The 26,926-nt window shown below is 35.9% G+C and overlaps 1 protein-coding gene across 1 annotated transcript; it reads left to right on the top strand.

The window, feature by feature from the left end:
• Window positions 1–423: 423 nt before the first annotated feature.
• LOC150087639 (peptidyl-prolyl cis-trans isomerase-like 3) lies at window positions 424–26,684 on the top strand. Its single transcript, XM_090369842.1, has 7 exons — window positions 424–506; window positions 3,387–3,438; window positions 7,201–7,275; window positions 12,302–12,395; window positions 16,307–16,374; window positions 20,837–20,955; window positions 26,544–26,684. The coding sequence occupies exons 1-7, from the start codon at window positions 424–426 to the stop codon at window positions 26,668–26,670; spliced, it is 618 nt and encodes a 205-aa protein (XP_090225968.1). The 3' UTR covers window positions 26,671–26,684.
• The last annotated feature ends 242 nt before the right edge of the window (window positions 26,685–26,926 follow it).

The following is a 26,926-nucleotide window of genomic DNA, read 5'->3' as shown; positions in this document are numbered from 1 at the left end:
TGTACACATTTCAGAGAAAGTATTCAGAGAATTGAAAACAATTAATATGGAAATTGGAGTATATCTAAGACAGTTATACATTTCGGATCTCTGATCATGTAAACAAGTTACCGGATGTAAGGTCTTCCCATTTAAGAATGGTGACATATGAATTATGTATGCTGACGATGTGAAATTCTTCATCACGTTTAAAGACCATGAATCAGCAGAAGTATCTGTCAGATGGCAAATAGCAAAATCCAAGAATTTGAGACCTATCTGGATTGTGTTGGGCGCCGCACAGAAGTCTGCCCAAATGATCATAACTAACAAGCAGAAGAAAAATGACATCTCGATTTTTATGAACACCTCTAGCGTGGCAAAAGTGCACACCTGGGTCTTAAGCAAGAAGACAGATTCACCTTTGCTCAATGCTTCGCTCTCATGGAGACAAAAGTATACGCTGCTTTCAGGGCTACTCTTGTAGGAATTAGGGACTTTCAGCTAGCGACAAAGTACATTTTAAAGTGAGTTCTTCCAATTACAATCCATGCCTCTCAAATTTTGTCCTCAGCTCCTGATTCACATTATAAATCCGTCCTTGGGATCGATAACTGACTCTTCAGATGGCTTAACAGCGTTGGTGGCCACCCTTTTACACTCACAAGTAGCAGACAATCAACAGGAAATACACGCTTTCGCACAATTGCTCACAGGCAGATTGAACGCGCCAGCTCTGGATAATGTTTTAGCTAAACCACTGCTAGACATTGTGAAGGAGTAAATCTCCCACTTCGTCCAATTCTCAACAATTTTGGTAGTCTATGAAGATTCTTACCGTCAAATACAGTAAAAATATTTAACTCTCAGCAGATATATGCTGAAAAATTGTAATGATGCAATATACTGGAACGAGAGCTTCCAGAATTCTTATAGAATTACTGAAATATGAATTAGCTGTGATGTGACAACCTACCAAAGCGTTGTGAATAAATGAAACTGTTTCGTGTATCGTCTGCGAGTGTAGCACAGTGGTATCGTCACCGTCCACCCCACATCGGGTGGAAAAGGCCCGGGTTCGAATCCCGTTGATGACGCGAGGAACTTTAGTGGGCTTTTTCTCTCCGTGGCTGAATTAGTCGGTCTCAGGTGTAGATGGCAAGGTCTTTTGTCCCAGAAACTGCCGTTTTTTCGTCTAGCGAAACAGGTAGATCGACCAGAGAACACACGCGATTTACAGACAAAATAAATATGGGTAGATGTAATCGTTTACAGGGGACCCTAATATCATAATTTGGTTTTTTTTTTTTGTTTCGTGTACATAAGGAAACTTTCTACTTTAAGAAAAAAATATGTGGTAATTTAAGCAGTCAGACTGCCGTTGACTAAGCGGTTAGACCAATGACGGCCGACTATCAAAACTGATAGCTCCCCACACCATAACACCAATAGGGCGTTGTTATGGTCTCCTGAATTGGCTCCAGGAGACATTAACCAGAGTTCTTAGTTTTAGAGTACAGTATAGAACATATAATTGTTATTATTACTATTATTATTATTGATCTTATATTATTTCTTCCTGATTGGGGGTTCCACCTCGTGACGGGTATTGCTACCAAGTACACAGGGTGGATGTTGTTATGTCTGGTATTACTGTTGGTCGAGGAACTCTCTGATTATCCTACAGGTGTTCAGGATCGCGACTTTCTGGAGTTCCTTGTACGGGTTCGCCCGGAGACCTATTGCTGCTAGGCCGTTATGTAGGGTTTTTGGCACCATACCTGTGGTTGACATGATGATCGGGATGGTTGTTACTTGTTGCATATGTCACATCTCTTTGATCTCCTGTCTTAGGTTCGTGTATTTCCTGATTTTTTCCCCATGGTTTTTTTGCAGGTTGCCAGTGTTGGGTACCGCTATGTCAATCAGATAGGTAGGTTTTTCTTTCTTGTCCACAGGTTATGTCCAGTCTGTTGTGCGGGATTGTCCTATCCGTTATTATGTCACGCTCCCAGTACAGCTTGTGGGCTGGGGTCTCTAGTATTACCTGGGGTTCGTACTTAGCATTGGCATTAGCATTAGCATTAGTAGAGGCATATGATGCAAGAAAGCAAGCTTATGCAGCATCAGCCAAAAAAAAAAAAAAAAAAAAAAAACACTCCCATTTCACCCCTCCATTCGTTCGAAATACCTGTCTAGCTGAGCTTTAAATTTATTTAGGCTATCAACTTCTACAACAAGGGATGGAAGTCTGTTCCACCAGCCAACTACCCGGTGACTAAAGGAAAATTTCCGCACATCTATCCTACATCTGTCTTTCCTCAGTTTGAATTTATGCCCTCTCAGGTGATTATCTTGAGCAAAAGGAAGAATCCCAGCGGCATTGAGCATGCTCAAACCATTCAAGGCTTTATACACCTCTCAGATCACCTCGCCGGTGCCTAGTCTCCAGACACTGTAATTTGCAAACCTTAAGCCTTTCTTCGTAAGAGCAACCCTTTGTTCCATTCACTAATCTTGTTGCCCTTCTCTGTACTCGTTCCAGCAGCTCCACACCCTTCTTGAAATGAGGTCTCCAGACCTGTATACAGTACTCAAGGTTTGGCCTAACCATTGCCTTATACAAGGGAACAATCACCTCTTTATCCCTGCTAGAAAAATTCCTATATATCATTGATAAGACACCATGAGGTACTCTTGCAGCCCGTCTGCATTGCTCAGAGAACTTCATATCTGAAGAAAGTGCCCAACCTGTACACTTTCTTCGATCATCTGGTATTTCCTCGCTAGCTTCTGATGTATTATCCTGGCTACCTGGTCATGTCTATTAGTGTATTCAGTCTGGGTGATCACCTTGCATCCCGCGGTGATGTGTTGGATCGTTTCTGAGGCCAAGTGGCATCGTCGACGCGTGTCATCGGACATTCCGGGCTCCTTGGCGATGTATTTTCTATAGGTGCTAATGTTGATTACCTAGTCTTGGATGGCGAGCATGAACCCTTCAGTCTCGGGGAAGAGCGTACCGTTCGTGAGTAGTGGCCTATTTTTATGGTTTATTATTATTATTATTATTATTATTATTAGCTATATGGTGCAAGGAAGCCTGAGGCATATGCTGCACCAGCCAAAAAAAAAAAAAAAAAAAATTTCCGAGTTACCCTGAGAGAGAGAAAGAGAGAGTTCCTAGCTTCTTTCACATATTGCAGGATACATGAAATCTTCAAATCATCTGCCCAATCCTTTAATGACTTTAATGTCGAAATTAAACTGATATTAATTATTTATCACTAGTTCATCGGGCTTTAAAAATTTTTAGATATATTACTGGACATCCAATAATATTCAGCAATAAATACATCCACTTTTAATTTTTAAATTCCTGTATTTCTTAATGTTCATGCATATAGAGGGCGCTTTAACTCAGTGTTTCTTTTCGAAGCTTCACGAAGCGATGCGATGGTAAAATGTTTAAATTGGTGTAGATGTTTTAATTTTGGCTCTTGAAATCTTATAAATACAAATAAAATGATTTATGGGTGAATTAGTTGTATTTGTATTCCTGAATAAGATTTACTAATCTTCAAGCGAAGATTAACTGTGAAGTAAAGACATGTTCATTATGTGAATATGAGCCCAGACGACTGGCGTTATCTCTTTTGGAGCGCTAAAGCATAATGATTTTTGCGTACTAATGTAATTAATCTGGCCTTTTTAAGGTTATTGCAATAATAATAATTATTTTTGTTTTGAAATTTATTATTTTTTTTATTTTAAAATCCCATTTATTTTAACCTTTTAATAGTAAAGCGTACATCTATAAACACGAGTGGAGTAAACTCAAGAAAGTAGTATTCTGAATTGTGCTTATACACTAATGCTTAATCGTTTATCTGTGCATTGCGGTACTTATTAAATGTATTAATTCTTTTTTTTTTTAATCAACTTTTTTTTTTAATTCTCTGTTTTTGGCCACTAGAAATACTCAGTTTTAATTAAACAAAAAAAGTTTATCAATTATGCCTAAAATTTTAAAAGTATTATGGTACCACGAAATAGATATGATTAATTAAAGGCATGAATTAATTACTACCAAATTTAAATTTGTAGAGATATTTATTATTATTATTAGCCATATGATGATTTAGCTGGTGCAGCATAAGCCTGAGGCTTATGCTGCACCCACCAGCCAAAAAGATTTCCTGAGTTACCCTGAGAGAGAGAGAGAGTCCGAGTCAGAAGTAGAATGGAGTCACCAAGAAAGAGAAGAATGATGATATCCAGCTCAGGACCCTGGGTTTGCCAAGCCATAGTCCTGAGATAGATATCATCATTCTCTTTCTTGGTGATTCCTTTCTACTTTCTCTCTCTCTGTTTCAGGGTAACTTGGAAAGTTTTTTTTTTTTTTTTTTTTTTGGCTGGTGCAGCATAAGCCTCAGGCTTCCTTGCACTATATGCCTAATAATAATAGACAGTGCTGCATGACAAGTGATGGGAAATGGACAAGTATGATGTCATTTAGCAGTACTAAAAAAAGATTTAACTGAAAAAATAAAGAGCATTAAAAAATAATCTCATGAATGAGTATTGCCGTGAATACATACATATATGGACATAATGTGCTGATTCAATGTAAATACACCACCAGTAACAGAGAAACACTATATTGAATGAAGTGTGTCACATTGACACAAGACATTTACAAAATGTTGAGCAGAGGCCATCACCTATGGATTCTAAATCCCATTTAAACTGCTGAGACTAAAATTTTATTTGGTATTCAAAAGGGGTACCAGCATCATCATAGAACACTCATGAATAACTCTCAGTCAGTTCTCTTATGTCAGAAATTTGATGATAGCGTAATGTTTCTATTTTGCAATATCCATGTTTCCTTTATGTTGTCTGTTTTAAATCTGTTCTAATTGAGCTGGACATACAGAAATGAGATATGTTCATTTAGGGGAGTATGATAAAACTAGTTTTTTATATATCAAGTATATTATTGTCAATGTAGATAACTTGCTAACTAATTCAGCTAACTATTCCTTCCTAACTAATTGAACTTTCCCCATAATTTTTTGCTGTTCTCCATTTTATACAGTTAACTTTCTCTTATATTTCTCTTTCTTTCTTTCTTTCTACAGTAAACACACATGTGCATAACATGTTTCAAGATTGCACAGAACAAATGCAGGGGCATATTCTATAACAAAAAAATTCCTATAAATTTTTCTGAAAAGCAGTATTTCCCAGATCAAAAAAAAAAAAAAAAAATTGTAAATTACAAAACTGTGTAAAATGGCAAATATTTGTAAGTTCAAATTATATCATGAAAACATTACTGGAAAACATTTTTAGGGTCCATAGTCTAACTTAGGAGCCTTATAATGTCACTTGGTTGTCTGAAAGCCCATCCATCTGTCACAGCATTGTATCTCTGGAACCACTCAACCTATTGACTTTAAATTTTGCATGGATTTTTACATCATATGGGCCAACATAATGCCATTTGATCATTGTTGACAAAAATTTGTCTGAGAAATGTGGGGAGTAAAATGTGAGGGGACAAAAATGTTGTTGACAACCTTATAGTTTATTATGCACTGTTGGAAAGAGCTCAACGAGTTGGTTTAAAATATAATTTTAAAATTTTTCTAAAATTAAAAATGTTGGCGCCAGACAGGAAAATGTGAGTAATTTTTGTTTCCCCCCCCTCTATTTCTGTTGCTAATGGAGCTAAAAATTTTAAAATCACATTAGCTGTGTGTTATTTGATGCTTATCAAGGGAAAACTATTCTGATTGAAATCTATCACTTACTTTTTGTGTTAAAATTAAAAAAAAAAAAAACAGTTTTTATTGCACTTCGATAGTGTGCTTCTTTGTACTAAGTAACTCTTCTTTTTGGTGACAAAAAGATTGCTAAATAGTTAGTTAATAATTCTATAAAGGTCATTTTGCTACGAGAAGTATTTTTTAACAATTTTCAAAGCTGGAGTTGACCTGGGAAGGAGGTGGTGGGGAGGTGTCTGTGCAGAGTCTTACATGGCCCTCACCTGCCAGTCACTTCTCCCCAAGACTTTAATCACTTCTCTAGGAAGAAGTTGGAGTTGCTTTTCCCACCCTTGTCATTCACAACTGGAAAGACTCAAATAGACAACGTTTTCGTTAGTTCCTCAGTTTTACACCAAGCCGGGGTACTAGAAACTTTTTTCAGTTACCATAAAGCTCTATTTGAGATACTACACTAACGACTGGATCATCATCCTGAGTGCCTGGCACTCAGTAGTTTACCGATTTATTAAAGACAACCAGTACCTTTGTGAATAGTACTGGTTATCTTTAATAATGAATACTAGTATTGTTAATGTTCCTGTTACTTGAGTTTCAGATTCCATGATGACTGCTTTGTTGTTTATAGTATCTTTGACAACAGTGGTAATCCAAGGTACCTTATTTGGGTAGCAGTAATTGTGAAATAAAATAGCATTTGAGTGGAGAATAAAAGGTGTTGGAGGTGATTGTATTATCCAACAGGAAGTTCTCTGAATAGTGCAAACAGGCTATTTATGACAACTCGTGGGGTTCTGTCGTGTTGATGTACAGAAATTTTTCCAACAGTTACAAGGAAGCAATTATCCCATCATGATGGGATATGCAGTACTCAAGGTATGATTAGCCCACACCTTGAATACTATATACAGGTCTATAAGTTTCATTTTAGGATGGATGTGAATAGGTTGGGATAGGTAAAAAGAATAGCAACAAGGTTATTTAGGGAATACAAATTATAGTATCTAGAAACCAGGCAACTTGGAATTTTTATGCTCTCCTCTTTTATAATTGTCTACAATTATTTGGATAATTGTAGACAATTGTACTAAGAGATAAGAGATGGCAGCACTCATGCAATTTCATACAGTTTGCACATTAAAGCATAATGTGTGCAGAAACCCCTTCAAAACATAATTTATGTATGTACCATTGTTCAAAGCCCACGCATGAAAACTGTAGATATATGTAAGTACTACTGAAAAGATTAGAAAAAAAAAAAAGAATTGAACAAATTTTAGAAGGGATGGCAGACAAAGTGGGTAAATTTTTTTTAATGGTTGATGCATATAAGCTTGCTTCCTTTCATTAATGCTAATCCTAATTTATTGTTAATTGTAACCCTCATTTTGTTAATGCTAATCCTAATTTTTTTTTTTTTATTTTATAGTCAGCAACTCTTCACACAGACTTAGGTGATATTAAGATAGAACTCTTCTGTGAACAGTGTCCAAAGGCATGTGAGGTATGCTGCATCAGAATGTATTTAGTTCTGTTATAGTGAGAGCAAATTCTAGTTGCTAGTTTAGGATTAATTTAAAATCATTTTAAGCTAAGTATTAAATAGCAAATGCTTAATGTACGGTACTCACCTTGAATATAATCTGCAATAGTTTTATGAAGAGACTTCATAAAACTATTGCAGATTATATTCAAGGTGAGTACCGTACATTAAGCATTTGCTATTTAATACTTAGTCTATTATTACGGTATTATAAGAATTCTATAACTTTTATATTTGTCAAATCATTTTAAGATATTTGATAATCAAATTTTGTTAGTATTGTATAAAGGGAATTAGGATTTTTAAATCCTAGAATGGCAACACAAGTTTATCAGTCTAATGGATACAGTGGATTTTTTTAAACTCTAAGCAAAACTGTATTCTTTCACAAACATAAAAGGATACAATGTCCCTTTATGTGAAAAGTATGGGATACCATGTCCTTTTATATTTGTGAAAAGTATAGGGATAACGTGCTTTTTTTGTCTTGTACAGTTTAAACTGCAATGAAAAACTCTAGTAGTATTTTTTCACAGCAGAACAAACCACCTTTTTTTAATGAGTCCCCTAGGATTATGGTACAGTCATACCTAGCTTAACTAATAAATCCTCTGAGTATGAAGCCTTGTTATAACAAAGTTGGCAATTTTTTTCACCGATAGTTGAAAATGTTTTGTCTGAACCAGAAATCCTTCATTTTGTAGCCTGTGCATATGACATTTATTACTGTGTTTGTGGTTTGATGTGATGTATGATTTCAAACATTTATTCTATCAGTATTCAAAATTTGGAAGAGTTTAAAGAAAAATTTTAATGATATGCATGTTTATATGTCTTACCTTCGGCATAAACACCTTCTTGTAATTTCTAAATATAATAGCACTGTTGGGTGTTGATATTGTAGGTTTTAGGCACATCTTGCATAATTGAGGGGATTCTGTTCTATTCAAAATGGATGGAACAGAGTTTATGGAAGCAGTTGCCTTCTAAAACTTTAATTTCCCAAAATGAACAAGGAGCTTCATTTTTAAGCTTTAAAGCAGCTAAAGATCATTAAACTAACTAGGTGGAAATGTAACAGGAGATAAAAAAATATATATGTATTGCTCATTTGATAATCTCAGATGCCTTGAGCAACAAAGGCTTCCCCAAATATAACTTACCCATGGCATGAAAATCCTCAGCATCAAGTTCTAGGTAACAGTGTATTTGTTCAGTAGTTTGTTAATCATTTATGTCCTGCTGTAAAAAGCTATTTCCTAAAAAAATAATTTGGAGGATGAAGCATTATTACTACTGGATAATTCTCTCTGCCATTCTTCAAACCTATTCACTTCAAGCCTTCATTCCGGTAGAGGTGATGTTTTTTTCCATCAGATGTGATATTGCTTATATAGCTTGTGGACCAAGGCATTTTGCAAAAGCTAATGACAATCAACAAAAGTCAATCAAAGAATTTTGGAAGAATTATAACATAATGAAAGCAATTTGCAATATTGGCAATGTCTGTGAAGAAGTAACAGGCCATTGTCTTAATGCTGTTTGGAAGAAAGCATGGCTAAAAGTAGTACAAGAATATGATATTTTTTCCATCAAAGAAGGCATTGTGCAATTGGCACAGGACCTTTACTTCCAAAGGTCTACTTAGCCAACGTTTAAAAGTTGTTGGAAAACAAAGCAAGCTTCTAACAAATGGAGAAATGCAAGAGTTACAGAGCAACAAGTGGTATAAGAAACCATAGATTCTACAGAAATGAACAACGAAATTTCTCTGAAAAGAGAGAGAGAGAGAGATCATTAAGAAAAATTGAAGTGTGTTTATATTTTGCATGTAGAATATATCCCTGTTCTTTTTATGTTATTTTACCTCTGATAATGAAGTTTTTGTTAAAAAAAGTGATATTCTGAGACACATATACTTTGTTTAGCAAGGTCTGGCTGTGCTTTCAAATAAATGGCATTGCTGAAAGATTATTCTGCTATTGTTTAAAAAATGTGATTCTGCTATGTGAGCCTGTCAGGACTCATCAGACTCATCAGATAGTCTAGTAGCAATTATACAGTGGATTTTTTTTTAACTAAGCAAAAATATATTTGTCTCGTTGATATTTGTGAAAAACAGTATTACCCTCATCCTTTTATGATTTTTTAAAATTATACTTTTATATACTTTCTGGGACTTGTCACTTTTCACTAACAACAGGGTAAGGGGAAGATAACCAATGGCAACAAGTAGTTACAAGTAGTTTATAATAGATTGCCTTGGTGGCCTTTTGCCTCTAAGTCTCCTAAATGATTCATAACTATTTATATATTCGTTCGTTCGAAATACCTGTCCAGGTATTTCGAACGAACAGAGGGGTGAAGTGGAAGTGGTTATTTTTATTTATTTATGTTACTTTTTTTTTTTTTTTTTTGGCTGATGCTGCATAAGCTTGCTTTCTTGCATCAAATGCCTCTACTAATGCTAATGCTAATGCTAATATCTGAAAGTTGAATGTAAAAAGGAATGACCTTCATTCAGAATAAAACTGAAGAATAAAAAAAAAATTATTTATTTTTATTTATTTTTTTTAAATAAAAAAATTTTATTTTTTTATTTTTAATAAAAATTTTATTCTGAATGACCTTCATTCAGTAACTGGTTTAAAATTGGTTACTAAGTGGGTTTCCATAAAAAAAAAAAAAGAAAAGTACGTAACCAGATCTGATTTATTTATTAGTTATATCAAGCTATAAGACAACTGGCCTCCATAGCCAAATATTCAGAAGCTAGAGTGCAGTAGCACATGCTCTTTGAGTAGACTGGGGTTCAAGTCCCTAACTGTTAAATACGGTCAATCTGCCAACCCTCACTGGACCAGCTTGGCAGATTGTGGTCCCATTCCCTCAGCATGAATCATTGAAGAGGCTTCCATCCTGCAGTCATCCAGCTTGATAATGGCTGTAGTTTACCTTTTTTTTACCTTATAATGCACAAAGGGTTGCATAGAATAAATGCACATAATCACAATACCATACAAATATAGGCCAGTCCAACTTTGTGGACTGACTTGTGGTTAGCACTGCTTCTATTGTTGACCTTACATATTCCTTGTGGAAAAAGCATAGGTTTCAATCTTGTCTAGATGGGATGGGTGGTTGGAACAAACTTCCGTCTGGTATTGTGGAGGTGGATAGTTCCGAATAAATTTAAGGCAGAATTGGACAAATTATTAGAGGGGATGGACAGATGATGTTGAATTTTTTTTTTTCATTTTTGTTAATGCAGTTATAAGCTTGCCTTTTATCATTACCAGTGGCATATGATTCAAGCTTATACAGCATCAGCTAAAAAAAAAAAAAAAAGAAAACCTTCTGACATCACCCATCCATTCCTCCAATAGTTTGTCTATCTAATGGTTACAGCTCTTCAGCTCTCTATCCAGCAAGTTCTTGCTCTGTTTTCCTCTTCCCCTGCTACCATTCGAAGGTTCCCTCTTCACCAGACTGAGGAATGCGCCATAAAATCCTTAAACAACCAACCAAACAGACAGGAGTTTATACATTCTTTGTTAGAGCAGCTGAATTTTAGCATGCTTGGTTAATAATGTGGTCATGCATTTTTTTTGTGCCAGTTTATACAAGGTGTTTCAGAAGTGTACAAGTGTAGGATCACATCCTCCAGCTAAAAATAAGAAACAAAGTTCCTATAATATTTATACATTTATACAAAACATATGTATGTTGCAAATTCTTTTTTGTCTAAGTCTTCTCTTCACAGCAGCAAATGTTTTACAGTTTGGTACTTGACGAGTTGGAAATTTCCCATCATATCTACTCTGGAATTTTTATGTACCTTGTCATAAATTAAAATCATGTTATTTAACTCAGAAAAAGTAAACAGATCTGGATTTGAAAAACACTCATTTTTGACTGTTTAAAACATTAAATTGAACATAAAAGTGTTTTGCTGGTTTACACTATTCTGTAATTTATGATTAATGTTTAATACCTGAGAAGTAAAAACTTTTGAGATGTTTCTGGAAATTTTCTTATTTTTAACTGTAAAATATTCTTCAAGATTTGTTTCATGCAGTTCTGAAACACATTGTAATATAGAATGTTTTTATTAACATAATAATAAAATGCTATTGTAACATTCACAGGTGTTTTTGAGACTGTGTCAAACAATGATAACCGCTGCTGTGATAACACATATGTCGTCACAGTCTCCAGTGGTGTACGATTCACGTGAACCACACTGCTCAACATTACTGTTCTTATTCTTATTTGGACTTTATGCCATTTAAAAAACAGTTTTTGGAGGTGGGGACGAGCCCCTTTTTTGTGTGGCAAGTAGGGTGTTGTATAATTTGTCAAGCCCTGTATATAGGTAATTAAAAGGATTTAATAGCACAGCTAAATCATTTTTGATAATTGAATGAATCTTCGGTGCCTTATCATAGTTATTTATTATCAAGAATTTATATCAGTGTGCTTTTATTTACTTTTTCTCACCATAACTTTGTTAAAAACCTGAAATTATATACATCATTATTATAATATAGAAATATTTGGTGTAATTGTGCAGCTTAATCTATTACTTATATGTAATAAGTAATAGATTCCCTGTGACATTTTTAATTTCAAATTATGAATGATGTGAGCAAGTGATATATAGGGCCAAAGAGATGAAAAACATTTTGCTATCCCTGCTCTACTAATAAGAGCAAATAGATATTAATGCTAGATGGTTTGATATATGCATATTAAGAAAAGAAAACTTGCATATTAAAAGAATAAGTTGCTAAGGGTTATTTTCATTAATGTAGGTAATGTAATTAATAATATAGGCAATACATAAGTAATTAGAAGTATTAAATGGATTTAATAGAATAGCACAGCTAAAACATTTTTAGTAATTTAATGAATCTTAGGTGCTATATCATATCTATTTATTGTCACAAATTCATAGACAATTTACTTTATTACTTTTACCCACCAGAACTTTTTGGCCCTTTGTGCCAGTGACTACTATAATGGCTGTCTTATCCTTCGCAATATTAAAGGATTCATGGTGCAAACTGGTGATCCTACAGGTAAAATTTTTGTAAAATAATATTTCATTTATTCTGTTGTACATTGATAAAATTAGTATTATAAATTATTTCATTGTGCATAAACATTTTTATAATATAGTATTTGAGTTTAAAAAAAAAATATTAATTTGTTTTCTAACATAGTAGGCTGTAAATCACAACTTTGCTTAGGCGCCTCTGTAGCCAGGTGGGAAGGAGCAGCAGTGCGTAGCACACGCTTCTTGATTAGACCGGGGTTCGAGCCTGTCACCACCAAATACGGAGGATGCGGAAAGGTCAGGGAATGACCACCGCATATCCCGGAGCAATATGGCCTTAGTTGCTAATGCTCCTAAAAACCAAATAACAAACAACAAACAAACAACTTTGCTTTACAGAATCATGTTGTCATTCACTGATTTTATTATTGGCAGAAAATATTTGAATCTATATTTTGTCTATCATCAGATATGCAGAAAAAGACTAAAATGCATAAATTTCATATAATCAACTTTTCACAATGAATACACTCCATATAGCACTATTTATGAGTAGACTGATGTGATAGGGGCAGATGAACTGTGGTGTGACATGATTAAAATTTTGATAGAAGCTTATATAGAATAGCATCAAAAAGTAGTCTAAACAGTAGGCTCTGCCAAAACAAGGCAGAGACCACAATGACCTACATAATTGCCTTACAGCTAGCCCTACTAGCTGTTTGTATTTTTCTGGATTGGTATTTTGAAAGAAACAAAATTCTCTTCAACACTTAATGTGGCTTTACACATAGAACAACATTAGATCACCTTGTTAGGACTGTAACCATCATTCGAGATGCGCTTTGTGTTCTGCTAATACCTATGAGTAGTTTTTTTTTTTTTGGTAGTTGTTGGCGCATAGGCTTCTGTGGCCATAATGCACCTCCCAACGTCGCGGGAATCGAACCCGCGACCTTTGGGTTGCCAGGCCTTATGAGTAGTACTAACTTTGATATCAAGAAAGCTTATGACATAACATAGAAACAGGGAAGCTTGCAAGGCAGTTGGAAGTTTTGTGCGTACAAATTTCCAACAGCCTTGTCAACAGTGCCTTTCAAGTCAGGATTATGGATATCCTTATCGAGAAAATCTGAACATATAGGCACACAATGCTGCTTGAGTAGGCACCTCCATAGCCAGGTGGGCAGAGCAGCAGTGCGTAGCACACGCTTCTTGATTAGACTGGGGTTCGATCCCGTGACCACCAAATACGGAGAATGCAGAAAGGTCAGGGAATGACCACCGCATATCCGCGGAGCAATATGGTGTTAGTTGCTAATGCTCCTAAAAAAAATAAAAAATAAAATAAAATAAATAATAGCTGCTTGAGCAACTCACTTCTGTTTGTATATGACCTTAACATTTTCAGTCATTTACAGAATATTAGAACAATTGAGAGGCAACTACAGTGTTACCATTAGATAGTATGAATCAGAGCTGTAATACTCAATATGTTCTACGTTGATAATAATATTAGTAAATTAATAAGAGGAGTTTACCTCAATATAATACGTAGAACACTTCCGTATGATACCCTCCAGAAATTAAAACGGAAAAAACGAAAAAATCGACAACTTACCGGTACATTAAAGTAAAATATAAATAATCAATTTAACACAATTCAAAATCAATTTAAAACAATTAAAATTCAAATTAACGCGATTAAAAGAATCTAACGAAAATATTAATAAGGAAGGAAAATCGTTTTGAATATTTTCGTTAGATTCTTTTAATTGCGTTAATTTGAATTTTAATTGTTTTAAATTGATTTTGAATTGTGTTAAATTGATTATTTATATTTTACTTTGATGTACTGGTAAGTTGTCGGTTTTTTTGTTTTTTCTGTTTTAATTTCTGGAGGGTATCATACGGAAGTGTTCTACGTACTATATTGAGGTAAACTCCTCTTATTAATTTACTACTAGTGTTACCATTAATACATTAGCAAGTGAGAAAGCAGTGGTTTCCAGATATTAGTGCAGAATAAACTTGCATACATTTCTGAAAAAGGTTCATATTAAAACTAAATAGACAAAATGTACCAATAGAATCAAAGGTAAATTCCTTTATTTGGTCTTTGATTGGAAGCTAGCCTTTCTTGGTCATATAAAACAACTGTACATGAAATGCAACAAAAGTTTAAATAAACTCCGAATATTATGAGTAACAGAATGTGGTGCTGGCCACAATACCCTATTAAAGCTGCACGGAGTGATAGTTAGGTTCAAAATAGACTACAGAGCTTAAATATGTCTGCATGTCAATGTGCCCTCTATGGGTTCAGTCTGACCTACAGTAATGTTCTCTGTATAGGAATGGAGACCTTTCAAGCCACCTCTGTCCATCTGAAAAACAATTAGCTCTGAAATATTCATACAAAATAAAAGCAATTCCACAGTGGTGGACACTTCATATGATCCTACCTGGGAAATTCTCTTTTCCAAGGTGGAAAAATTTATACAGAAATATACCAAATAAAATTGACTGCTGGGGATCATAATTCAACATTGAATAATGTTGCCAGTGTCCAATCTTCCCCCACCTCAACCACCACCACAATGGGATGATATAATTCCACATTGTGATGTATCGCTTCTATACTGGTAAAAAAAAGACACTTCTTATGAGTTACTAACAACTACGTGCCATTCATCATGAACAGTTTCAAATTAAATCCCAGTATTATACAGGTGGATCAAAAACAGAAACCATAGTATATTCAACTGCAGTCTTTCCCAAAATTACACTGCCGTGTCTTCCACCACAAGAAAGTACTATAATCTGCTGAACTGTTTACATAATGTTGAAATGTCTAGGCTGTGGCTCAGAGATTACCTTAGATTTGCAAATCTACAATAGATTTTGCTGAAAAATCTCAGAACATTGCACCACTCTGTATTGCAGCAAGTTAGGCAAGTCTTAATTTCTCTTATGAAAGATAAACAAGATATTAGATTTTGTTGTATACCAAGTCATGTAAATATAATGGAAAAAGAATTGGCAGACAAGCTGCAAAAACTGCAGAAATACCTCCAGATCATCTTCCATTTTCCCAGCATTCCACATACAGACAAAATATATATATTGTATTATATGACCAAGAGAGATGGCAGCAATCTTGGCATGAATAAACAAAAAACAACTTATACTAAGTTAGAGTGCTGGACTACAAGCATATTTTATGTGTTAGTGGTGCTGTTGTTGGCAGCCTCCTTTATCTTGAAAATAGTAATGAAAGTGGTTCTGAAATGTTGAATGTCCTTATTCACTCTTGATTAATTTACTTTAGTGCCTTGCTCAGGTTATTTTATTTCCTTGTAATATTCAGTAATCTTAATTAATTAGCCAAAAATTACAAGTATTAGTGTACATCATTTGCTTAGTTGCAAATATATCTTTCACACAACATTTTTAAAATTTTATTTTTCATGAAAACCCCAAACACAAAAGGTATCAAAACCTATTAGTACTTAGTATCATGCATGGGTTGAGTCAAATGAGATGGGGGGGGGGGATGCCAGAAACTTTGTTTGGATCAGACTAAATAAATGAGTTATAAGCAGATTATACTTAAATCAGATGGTGGCCAAATTGTTTCAAAATGGTCGGTAAAATTAATCAACCTGTCAGGGTACTCAAGTACTTTTGGGAGGCAAGGAGGTCTGTGTGTGATTTCGTTTTGAATGGAATATAAATATTATTAGGGTGGGGGACACACACATGGTGATCTCGTAAGCTAACCAGTGTTTGGAATATTTTCTTGAACAAAACCCATTTTTAAGTGGAATTTAAGTGGTTAATTTCTAATAATATTGATTATATAACTACAAAAAGAAGAGAAAAATTTTTGTTTGAAAAGTTCCTTTTGTTTTATTCTCTTGTTCTTCTTAGGAACTGGGAAAGGAGGGAACAGTATTTGGGGAACTAGATTTGAAGATGAGTTCAGAGATGAGTTAAAAGTAAGTATAAGGTTGAGAATTTTTATTCTCTATTCATTTGTGTTTCTAAAACATATCAGTGACCTTGAACTAGGGTTCCAAACAATATATTTGTAGTGCAAGGTCAGGGAAGTAAATCCCCCAATTTACTTCCTTAATTGGATGTGCAGAAACTGAATTTAAAGCAAAAAAAAAATGTATATTAAGGGTAATTTTTTCATAAATGGATAATTCATACCTGACCATCTGAAATCATACCAAATTTAATTTCCCATTTTAAGCAGTTATTGTCATTAAATACAGTATTGTCTATATCAGTGACTGTCAGATTTTTGGCACTGGAGGCAAACTTTGAGGGGGGGGGGGACACTGCCCATACAGCTCACCTAGGCGCCTCCGTAGCCAGGTGGGAAGGAGCAGCAGTGCGTAGCACACGCTTCTTGATTAGACCGGGGTTCGAGCCCGTCACCACCAAATACGGAAGATGTGGAAAGGTCAGGGAATGACCACCGCATATCCCGGAGCAATATGGCCTTAGTTGCTAATGCTCCTAAAAACCAAAATAACAAACAAAGCAACTCACCTAAAGAGCAGCTTTAGTTTTGTTAGAATACCTCATATTCTAGTAGCATCCCCTTTAAGAAACTCTTGGCTCTCTTTCAAAATGCCATGACATGCCAATTGAGAATCAATCTACACCCTCATTAAATCAGCTAAAGTTTCTTGAAATCTTCATTCTCATTATACTTTTTTCCAGTCATAATTCTTTACCTCTACTTGCTCTAGCACTTGTTCAGAGAGTAGATCATTCATTTGAATAACCTCTTTTACTACTCCTGATTGCTTGAAAGCTTAAGATCTTTTGTCTTAGGGGTATGAAAGACATGGGCAACTCTGTTCATGGATTCTGTTGTTAAGCATTAGCATTAGTAGAGGCATATGATGCAATAAAGCAAGCTTATGCAGCATCAGCCAAAAAAAAAAAAAAAAAAAAACCACTCCCATTTCACCCCTCCATTCATTCGAAATACCTTTCTAGCTGAGCCTTAAATTTATTTAGGCTATCAACTTCCACAACAAGGGATGGAAGTCTGTTCCACCAACCAACTACCCGGTGGCTAAAGGCAAATTTCTACACATCTATCCTACATCTGTCTTTCCTCAATTTGAATTTATGCCCTCTCAGGTGATTATTCTGAGCAAGAGGAAGAATCCCATTGGCATTGAGCATGCTCAAACCATTCAAGGCTTTATACACCTCTATCAGATCACCTCACCGGTGCCTAGTCTCCAGACACTGTAATTTGCAAAACTTAAGCCTTTCTTTGTAAGAGCAACCCTTTGTTCCATTCACTAATCTTGTTGCCCTTCCCTGTACTCGTTCCAGCAGCTCTACATCCTTCTTGAATGTTAAGGATATAATACCCTATCATCTCAATAGGAATGTCATCCTAAATGGATCGTGGCATAGATTTATGAAGGGGAAGTCTTGTTTAACCAGCCTAGTGAATTATGAAGTCGTAAAACAGTTGAATGCAAGAAACAACTTTGACACTATTTACCAATTTTTTTTTTTTTTACTATAATTTTACTGTTTATCTTGACTTCAGTATAGTTTTTGATACAGTTCCCTATGAAAAGTAACTGTATCAAACGGGAATATATACTGGAGCAGATTGGGATGACTGGTAAGGTCTTTCATTCGATCAGATACTGGCTAAAAGAGACAGAGTAGTCATAAATGGACATTCCTTAGAGTGGACCAGTGTAGCAAATAGTCCAGGCAAATCAGTATTGGAACCACTCCCGTTTCATAATTTTCTTAACGACATTGATGTAGACGGGTAGGTGAAGTTATTATTAGCCAGTGCAAAGAATTTATAGGGTTTTGCTGTACCATCCAATAAAATAAGAAAATAATAATAATAAAAAAAAAAACTATGTAAAAAAGTAAACTACCTATGTGTCATCATACTATACGTGAATTGAAAAAGTCACCCAGTTGACCTTTGAATTCCCCAAGCTGTCAGCCTCAACTACCCATGGAGGTGACTTATTCCAATAAATTAATGTCTTGATGGCTAAAAGAAAACTTCCTATAATCTAGTCTAAACCTCTTTCCTTGTAATTTGAATTTATGGTCCCTTATTCTGGAATAATATTTAACAGTGAAAATTTTGCCTTCATTCATTTTACTGTCTCCTCTCAAAGCCGTATAGACCTTGGCCTATTTTACTAACCCCTTTAGGGATTTTCAATATTTTTTGCACCACGTTCTAACTCACAAATAATTTTGACTTTTTTGTGAATCAAGAGACACTTTCTTTTGTTAGTAGACATGTTTCCGAAGGAAGGGTTCGTTTCTAACTGATTTTACTTTAAAATGGCACTACAATGATCTGCATACAAAGTTCTTAGAAGTCCCGAAATAAATTTATGATTCAGTGAATACAATACAATCTGTAAATAGGGTAATGCGACAAGCAGAACGCCAATGCCCTATTGTATAGCCCCGTCCCTGAAAGGATAATGTCATAAACCAGTTGTTAATCCAATGCGGGTGGTCATAAAAGTTAAATTTTTGTCTATTCCAAGAATTGGGCTTTTTCAACCTACCCGAGCAATTAAGAATGTTTGCATAGTTACCAAAATTTGTACGGTATATCCGTGTAGTACACTCGCTATAACATGAGCGATTGTATGAGAATATGCATAAATTAAATCATTATGGATTTTTGCTCGTTAAAACCATGATCTTGTTATCTCACAGGTCTATAATTACTTGTGGCAGCCTTTGATCCTCCTTTGTGAATTGGGGTCACATTTGCACATCTCCAGTCTATGGGTACCTCCCCTGAGTCCAAAGAAGCTCTCATAATTATGGCTAAGGGTTTTCTTACTTCCTTTGCTGCCTCCTTTAATATAACTTGATAGATCCCGTCCACCCTGGGTGCTTTTTTTATGTTTATCCTCAACGATTTCTCCTTCGCTTTCCTCTCAGTTATTACAAAATCATCTAGCTCACTGCCAGAGTTTACTTCACCTCTGGCATTCCCCTTCCTGAATAACTCCTCATGTGTGCATGTCGATGCAAAATACTTGTTTAGTTTGTTAGCCACCTGAGCAGGATCCTCAACTGTTGAACCATCAATATCCAGTGGACCAATCTGATTCATCCCTTTCCTTCTAGAGTTTACATCGGTAAAGAACTCTTTTCTGTTTTTCTTTGCATCCTTTGCCAAGGATTTCTCATAATCTGCCTTTGCCTGCCTAATCTCCTTTGTGACTTGGTTACAGACCAGCTTATATCTGTCATAGGCTTCCATGTCACCAATGAATTTATATGTATCCCATGCATTTTTCTTCTCTGCAATATGTCTCATTAGTTCATCTGACATCCATTTAGGCTTAAACCTTGAACAATATTTCTTAGTTGGTATGTAAAGCCTAGTAGCTTCCAAGATAAGTTCTTTGAATGCTTCCCATTTTGAATTTGCTGTTGGTAATATCATCAGTTGGTCCCACTGTATAGAATTTAAATACTGTCTCAGACCATCATAGTCGCCTTTACGAAAGCAAAAACCCTTCCCTTTACCTCTTTGAGTAAATCCCACTTCAACACACTGTGATCACTGCCACCTAGTGGTTCCTTTATCTGCAGATTCTTAATGCATGAAGAATTACTACTGATAATCAGATCAAGAGTATTACTCCCTCTAGTTGCCTCCCGAACATGCATTGTCCACCAACATCAATTGGATGCACTTCCTTAGATTTTATGTGTTTCTTAACTAACAGCATAACCCCTCTTCCCTTCCTGTCCTGTCTATCCTTTCTGTACACATTGTACTCACCAAAATCCAATTCTGCACTGCTTATGTCTGTGTGACACCACGTCTCTGATATTCCAACAATATCTGCCTTTGATGTCTTGACTAGTACTTGCACCTGTTTCTACTCTTAGTAACCCTAACACAGCCCATGTATTTACTTGTTCTACTATGACTCCCAGCAGTTCTGGAAATCCCCATTGCCCTGCTTTCTAGGCTGCTGCTCAATTGCATTTAAATAGAAGCAGTGCAAGAATCACTTTCACCTCTGCTAGTGGCTACTGTTATTCTATTAATCCATGTATCTCCCCAGTTAGTAAAGATTACTGTATGAAATTTTATAACTATAAACTAAAATGTTTTATGCTTATATAGAAGAGTCATATTTTTGAATTTTAATCCTAAAAATTGATATTATACCTATAATATAAAAATATTTGCCATCAGTTTTGTATAAGAAAGAAGAAAGTACAATTTTTCTTTTTAATTTGTACTTGTAGTTCTGTAATAGTTAAATTTTCCTTTGTTTTACAATTTAAATATTATATTTGCAGTCATTGATGTATTTGTGAAGAGCTTGCTATTGTTTCTGTTTCTGTTTACGTTTTAATTTGAATTTAAATTTTAAAAAATTAGTTTTTTTATTTTTGTAGCACAATACAAGAGGAATGCTGTCAATGGCAAATAATGGTCCAAATACAAATGCATCGCAGTTTTTTATTACTTATTCCAAACAGCCTCATTTAGATATGAAATACACTTTGTTTGGAAGGTAAGAACATTTTGTTGCTAAGGTAGTTTTTATTTGATGTGCAGTAGAATGTAGTTGTAATTTTCTTGTACAGAGAAATTATGAGTATCTAACTATTTGGTTGTGCAATAGCAATTATATTAGTATTATATTATATGATACTAATACAATTATATTACAATAGTATTAATATAAACATTCTGCTTTAAAAAGAGAGATAGAGAGAGACTGAAAATAATGGCACTTTGTTAATATTATGATAAAAGTTTTTCTTCACTACTAGTTCAAGTCAATTTACAAACTACAGCAGACTCTCAATTTACTGGGATTGGATTAACCGGGAAGCGGATTAGCCGGACACACGCACACACAGATTGAATTTTCTAAATATGCATAGTAGACTAGTAGCAAGTTTCCAATGGCAGTGCACTATGTGGAATTTAAGTTTTGCAAAAATGAACAGTTTATACATAAATGCTTTTAAATATTAATTAATTTGTTCTTATTTTTACTTGACTGTCCAATGTGAAAATGAAATTATTGTTGAAAATCAAATCACAATTTTAAAAAAAAAATTGAAAAAAAAATAGAAAAATGATTATGAAAAAATTTTTAAAAAGCTCACTGTTATTTGTTTATTTTTAATGCAGTAATATCCTCTAGTCTATTTATGTATTACCTGATTTGGTTTTATAAATTTAGTAGATTCAGTTTGATCAAATATGGCCTGGAATCTGGATCAGCAATCCAGATGATTTTTCAGTTTTTGTAAGGCCACATTGGACAATCAGAATTAATAAGTGCAAGCCATTCTTCTAATTTTCAAAGGTATTTTCTGAGAGCCATCTCTGATATATTGTGTGTACAACAAACTTAGAACCACAGACACAATAAGACATGGCAGCATTTACTTGTATATTTCGAGGCAATTTGTATATAGCCATATCATTTTAAATGAGCTTCAAAACATATACACTCATTGATCACTGAATTGTGATTATCCCATCCATGATGGATTGTGCCGCATAGCTCGCAGAAGGGCATGCATGTGGGAGCTCTTGCGTCAGGTGCTTCTATATTGGAAATGGCACATCTTGTCAGTTGCTCACAGCCCAATGTGGTTAAGGTGTACAAGGAGTAGTGTTGAATGGGTCAAATGACCTCTGCCGACAGAACTGTAAAGGATTACACAAGGTGGGCGTTCATGGTGAGCAAAGGGTGCAGTGCATTTTGCAGGTCACTGTGCAACAGCTTACATTGCAATACAATATGGGGAATGCAAGAACAATATCCCAAATGACAATGAACCATACACTCAGATGTATGGGGTTCCACAGCAGACTGATCAAAGAGACACCCTCTCTTCACTGCTGATCATTGTTAACAGTGAATGCTGTGGTGTCCACAACATGCTAGATAGTGGAGAACTGGAAACAAGTGTGTTGGTCAGATGAGTCCAAATACCTCATGCAGTGTACCAGCAGATGCCTTTGTGTGTGGCACAAGCAACATGAGGCTAGGGACCCATTATGCATGATGCCCACTATCCAGGCAGATGGCAATGGTTTCTTAATATGGGGCATGTTTTTGTGGTAAGAAATAGGACCCTGGTGTGTATGGACCAACATTTTACTGGTGTGGTCTACCAGCAGCTCTTAGGAGACCATACGCACTCTGCCATGCTGCATTTTTTCCCAGACAGGAACTGGATCTTCCAAGATGATAACAAGCTCTGCATGAGTGACTTGAGAGGAAGATATCACCCATCTTGATTGGTCTCAATTTGCCTTAATCCAATTGAACAGCTGTAGAATGTTTTGGAAAGGGAAATGAGGTGTATGCACATGCAACCATCATCTATTCTGACACTGTGGAAAGCCTTGCAGGCAGCATGGCTGCAGATCCCTATGGACATCAGACGTCTGGAGTCATTGCCTAGGTGAATAGTTCTTACCTGTTCACATGGTAGCCCACCACAGTATTAAGTAGGTGGTCACAATTCAGTGATCACTGAATGTATATTTGAGGTGTGGCAGTAAGGTTCCTGGACTGGTGCAATAAAAAGAACACAAAGTGAAGAAGCACAAAAATGTTTTTTTTTTTAAATTGAAAGTAATCACACCTAATTGAATGCACTTATTACACTGTTCTGAAGTTCCTGAAAAGAGTCAGCAGTGGCATCCAAAGAGTTGATGTTCAGTGTGGCAGTTACTTTTTTCTTTATGTCCTCAACATCCTGAAATCTCTTTCCTTTGAGGGCAGTTTTTATCTTGGAACACAGGAAGAAGTCTGCTAGTGCCAGATCAGAAGAGTAGGGTGGACGGTTGATTTATACGACATATTTCTTCAGAAATGTCTTCACAAAAAAGTGCAGAATTGGGGGGGGGGCATTTCAAGAAACAAGAACCTGCTGTCTTTCTATTAAAATTATAGCCTCACCTGGGAAATGTGCTGCAAAAGCATTTGATTGAAGCATCTGTATGTAGAACAGAGCATTGACAGTTTCCCAAACCATTGACTCTCTGACAGTTTCCCAAACTTTTGCGGTCTGTCCTCATTTCGAGATGTTGACAGGTTCCCACTTTTTGGTTATTGCAAACATCATGTCCATCTTTGAACCGCTTATTACCATTTTTTTTTGGTAGTTGTTGGCGCATAGGCTTCTGTGGCCATAATGCACCTCCCAAGGTTTTTGCAGTACTTTGATCCAAGCCTGAGGCGGGAATTGAACCCACGACCTTTGGGTTGCCAGGCAGGCACTTTACCCACCCGGCTAGCCCGGTCGGCTTATTACCATTCAAACATGCTGGTACGACTTAGCATTTCATCACCATAAACAGCTTTTAACATATACATTTATGTTGCAGATTTTCCCAGTTTTAAGGAAAATTTTGAGATTCATTCATTGCTCCATTGTAATGTCGTTAGCATTAGCATTAATAGAGGCACAGGGTGCAAGAAAGCAAGCTTATACAGCATCATCCAAAAAAAAAAAAACCCTTCACATTTCACTGATCCATTCATTCTAAATGTTTGTCTAGTTCTGCCTTGATTTTATTTAAGCTATCAACTTCCACAACAACAGATGGAAGTTTATTCCAGCAATCAACTACCCGCTGGCTAAAGGAAAACTTCCACACATCTATTCTACAACTGTCTTTCCTCAGTTTGAATCTGTGTCCCCTCAGGTTTTTAATTGGGCAAGAGGAAGAGTCTCCTCAGCATCAAGCCTGCCCAATCCATTCAAGGCCTTATACACCTCAATCAGATTGCCTCGCAGGTGCCTAGTCTCCAGAAGCTGCAATTTGCAGAACTTAAGCCTTTCTTCATAAGAGCACTCCTTTGTTTCCTTTACCAGTCTTGTTGCTCTTCTCTGTACTTGTTCTAGCAACTCTACATCCTTCCTAAAAGAGGCTTCCAGACCTCTATGCAGTACTCAAGGTGTGGCCCGACCATTGCCTTATACAAGGGGATAATCACCTCCTTATCCTTGCTCGCAAAATTACTGTATATCATTGACAAGACCCCATGACCTACTCTGTTGTTGTTGTTGTTCGGTTTTTAGGAGCATTAGCAACTAAGGCCATATTGCTCCGGAATATGCGGTGGTCATTTTCTAACCTTTCCGCATCCTCCGTATTTGGTGGTGACGGGTTCGAACCCCGGTCTAATCAAGAAGCGTGTGCTACGCACTGCTGCTCCTTCCCACCTGGCTACGGAGGCAACCTACTCTGACAGCCAGTCTGCACTGTTCAGAAAACTTCATATCTGACTGCACAATTACCCCAAGGTCTGTTTCATTCTCCACTACCCTGAGTGTAACACCACATAGTTGGTACATTTCTCTGGGGTTACTGCTACTCATATGTAGTACTTTGCATTTGTCAATGTTAAACTTCATTTGCCACTTCTCAGCCCATCTATCCAACTTTTCCAGATCCTGTTGCAGTAGCATACTGTCATTACTGTTATTAACAACCCTGCCAAAGCTTGATATACCTTGATAAATATACAAAACAACAATGGGCCGAACACCGAACCCTGAGGTTTTGGTTTTTTTTTGGTTTTTTTTTTTTTTTTTAGGAGCATTAGCAACTAAGGCCATATTGCTCCGGGATATGCGGTGGTCATTCCCTGACCTCTCCGCATCCTTCGTATTTGGTGGTGACGGGCTCGAACCCCGGTCTAATCAATAAGCGTGTGCTACGCACTGCTGCTCCTTCCCACCTGGCTACGGAGGCGCCCGAACCCTGAGGGACACCACTAATAACATTAGTCCACGTACAGCAGTATCTATTGACCACCACTCTGGTCTTCTCCCACTCAACCATCATTTTATCCATTGTAGCAACTTGTCCTTAATGCTATACTGCTCCAATTTGTACAGTAGTCTTCCATGTGCAACAGTATCAAAAGCTTTCCTGAAATCCAAGTATATGATATCAAAATTATTTTTTGCATCCAGTTCCTTTGTGACCATGTCATAGTATCGAGTAAAATTGGTCAGACAAGACTTTCCCTTGACAAACCCATGCTGTCTGAATTATTGCTGCAGTCTTGTCTAAATGATCCTGTAATGCTTCTTTAACCAGTGACTCCATTATTTTCCCTGGAACAGAAGTTAAACTAACAGGTCTGTAATTACTTGTGACACCCTTTGTGAATTGGAGATACATTTGCACATCTCCAGTCCATGGGGACTTTCCCCGAGTCCAAGGATGCTCTCATAATTATGGCTAAGGGTTTGCTTACTTCCTTTGCCGCATCCTTTAATATAACTGAATAGATCCCATCCACTCCAGGTGCCTTTCTTATGTTTAACTTCAACAATTTCTCCTCCACTTTACTCTCTCAGTTATTACGAAATCATTTAACTCCCTGTTAGAGTTTGGTAAACATCTGGTCCTCTCCTCATGTGTGAATGTAGGTGCAAAATACTCATGTAGTTCGGTAGCTATCTGAGAATGATCATCTACAGTCAAACCATTGATATCAAGTGGACCAATCTGATTCATCCCCCTTCGTTTTAGAGTTTATATAAGTAAAGAAGTCTTTGCTGGTTTTCTTTGCATCCTTTGCCAAAGATTTTTCATAATCTGCCTTTGCTTGCCTAACCTCCTTTGTGACTTCATTACAGACTAGCTTGTTCTACCATAGGCTTCTGTGTCATCTTACAATTTTGACAATTTATGTGCATCCAATGCATTTTTCTTCTCTGCCATGAGTCTCATTAGTTCATCTGACATCCATTTCCCACTGAACCTAGAGCAATATTTCTTAGAAATCATGAAACCATGTGCCGGAGGAAGTTAAAACACCGCACGCACACACACACACACACACACACACACACACACACACACACACACACACACACACACACACACACACACACACACACACACACACACACGCACGCACACTGTTGTTAATTAAACTGTTGATAACATAAAATGCACATGTAATTTTAATTTTCATTGACTTGTTAGAATTGTCACCATAGAGATTGATTACCTGCTATTTGATCAGCATTTATTTTTGACATATTATTTGGGATACTTATCAAAAAAAAACCTGAAAAGTAGTTTTTTTTAAATTTTTATTTTCAGAGTTATTGATGGTCTAGAATCCCTTGATGAGCTAGAAAAGTTGTTTGTGAATCCCAAAAATTATCGTCCTCTTCATGATACACGGCTAAATGGCGTAACTATACATGCAAATCCTTTTGCCAAATAATGTACAATTGTTGATCATGCATAATTTTTTTTGTAACTTGTTTTATGCTGTAAATAAATATCATGAATTTTGAAATTCTGATTTGTAAATGTGTTTTTTTTTTTTGTTTTTTTTTTAAGAGTAATATATTTGTTATTAAGTAAAATGGATTTGACACTAAATCAAAAAAAAGAAAAAGAAAACCTTTCTACCCAGATTGCTCTTTTGGATTAATAGATTATATCAGTATGGCATTTATACACATTACTACCAGCTA

The sequence above is a fragment of the Mastigoproctus giganteus genome, chromosome 3 (assembly GCF_048544385.1).
Source record: "Mastigoproctus giganteus isolate SK-2022 chromosome 3, ASM4854438v1, whole genome shotgun sequence".
NCBI classification, from domain to species: domain Eukaryota; kingdom Metazoa; phylum Arthropoda; class Arachnida; order Uropygi; family Thelyphonidae; genus Mastigoproctus; species Mastigoproctus giganteus.
Note: the sequence above shows the minus strand (reverse complement) of the source record. Positions and strands in the feature narration are given on the sequence as shown.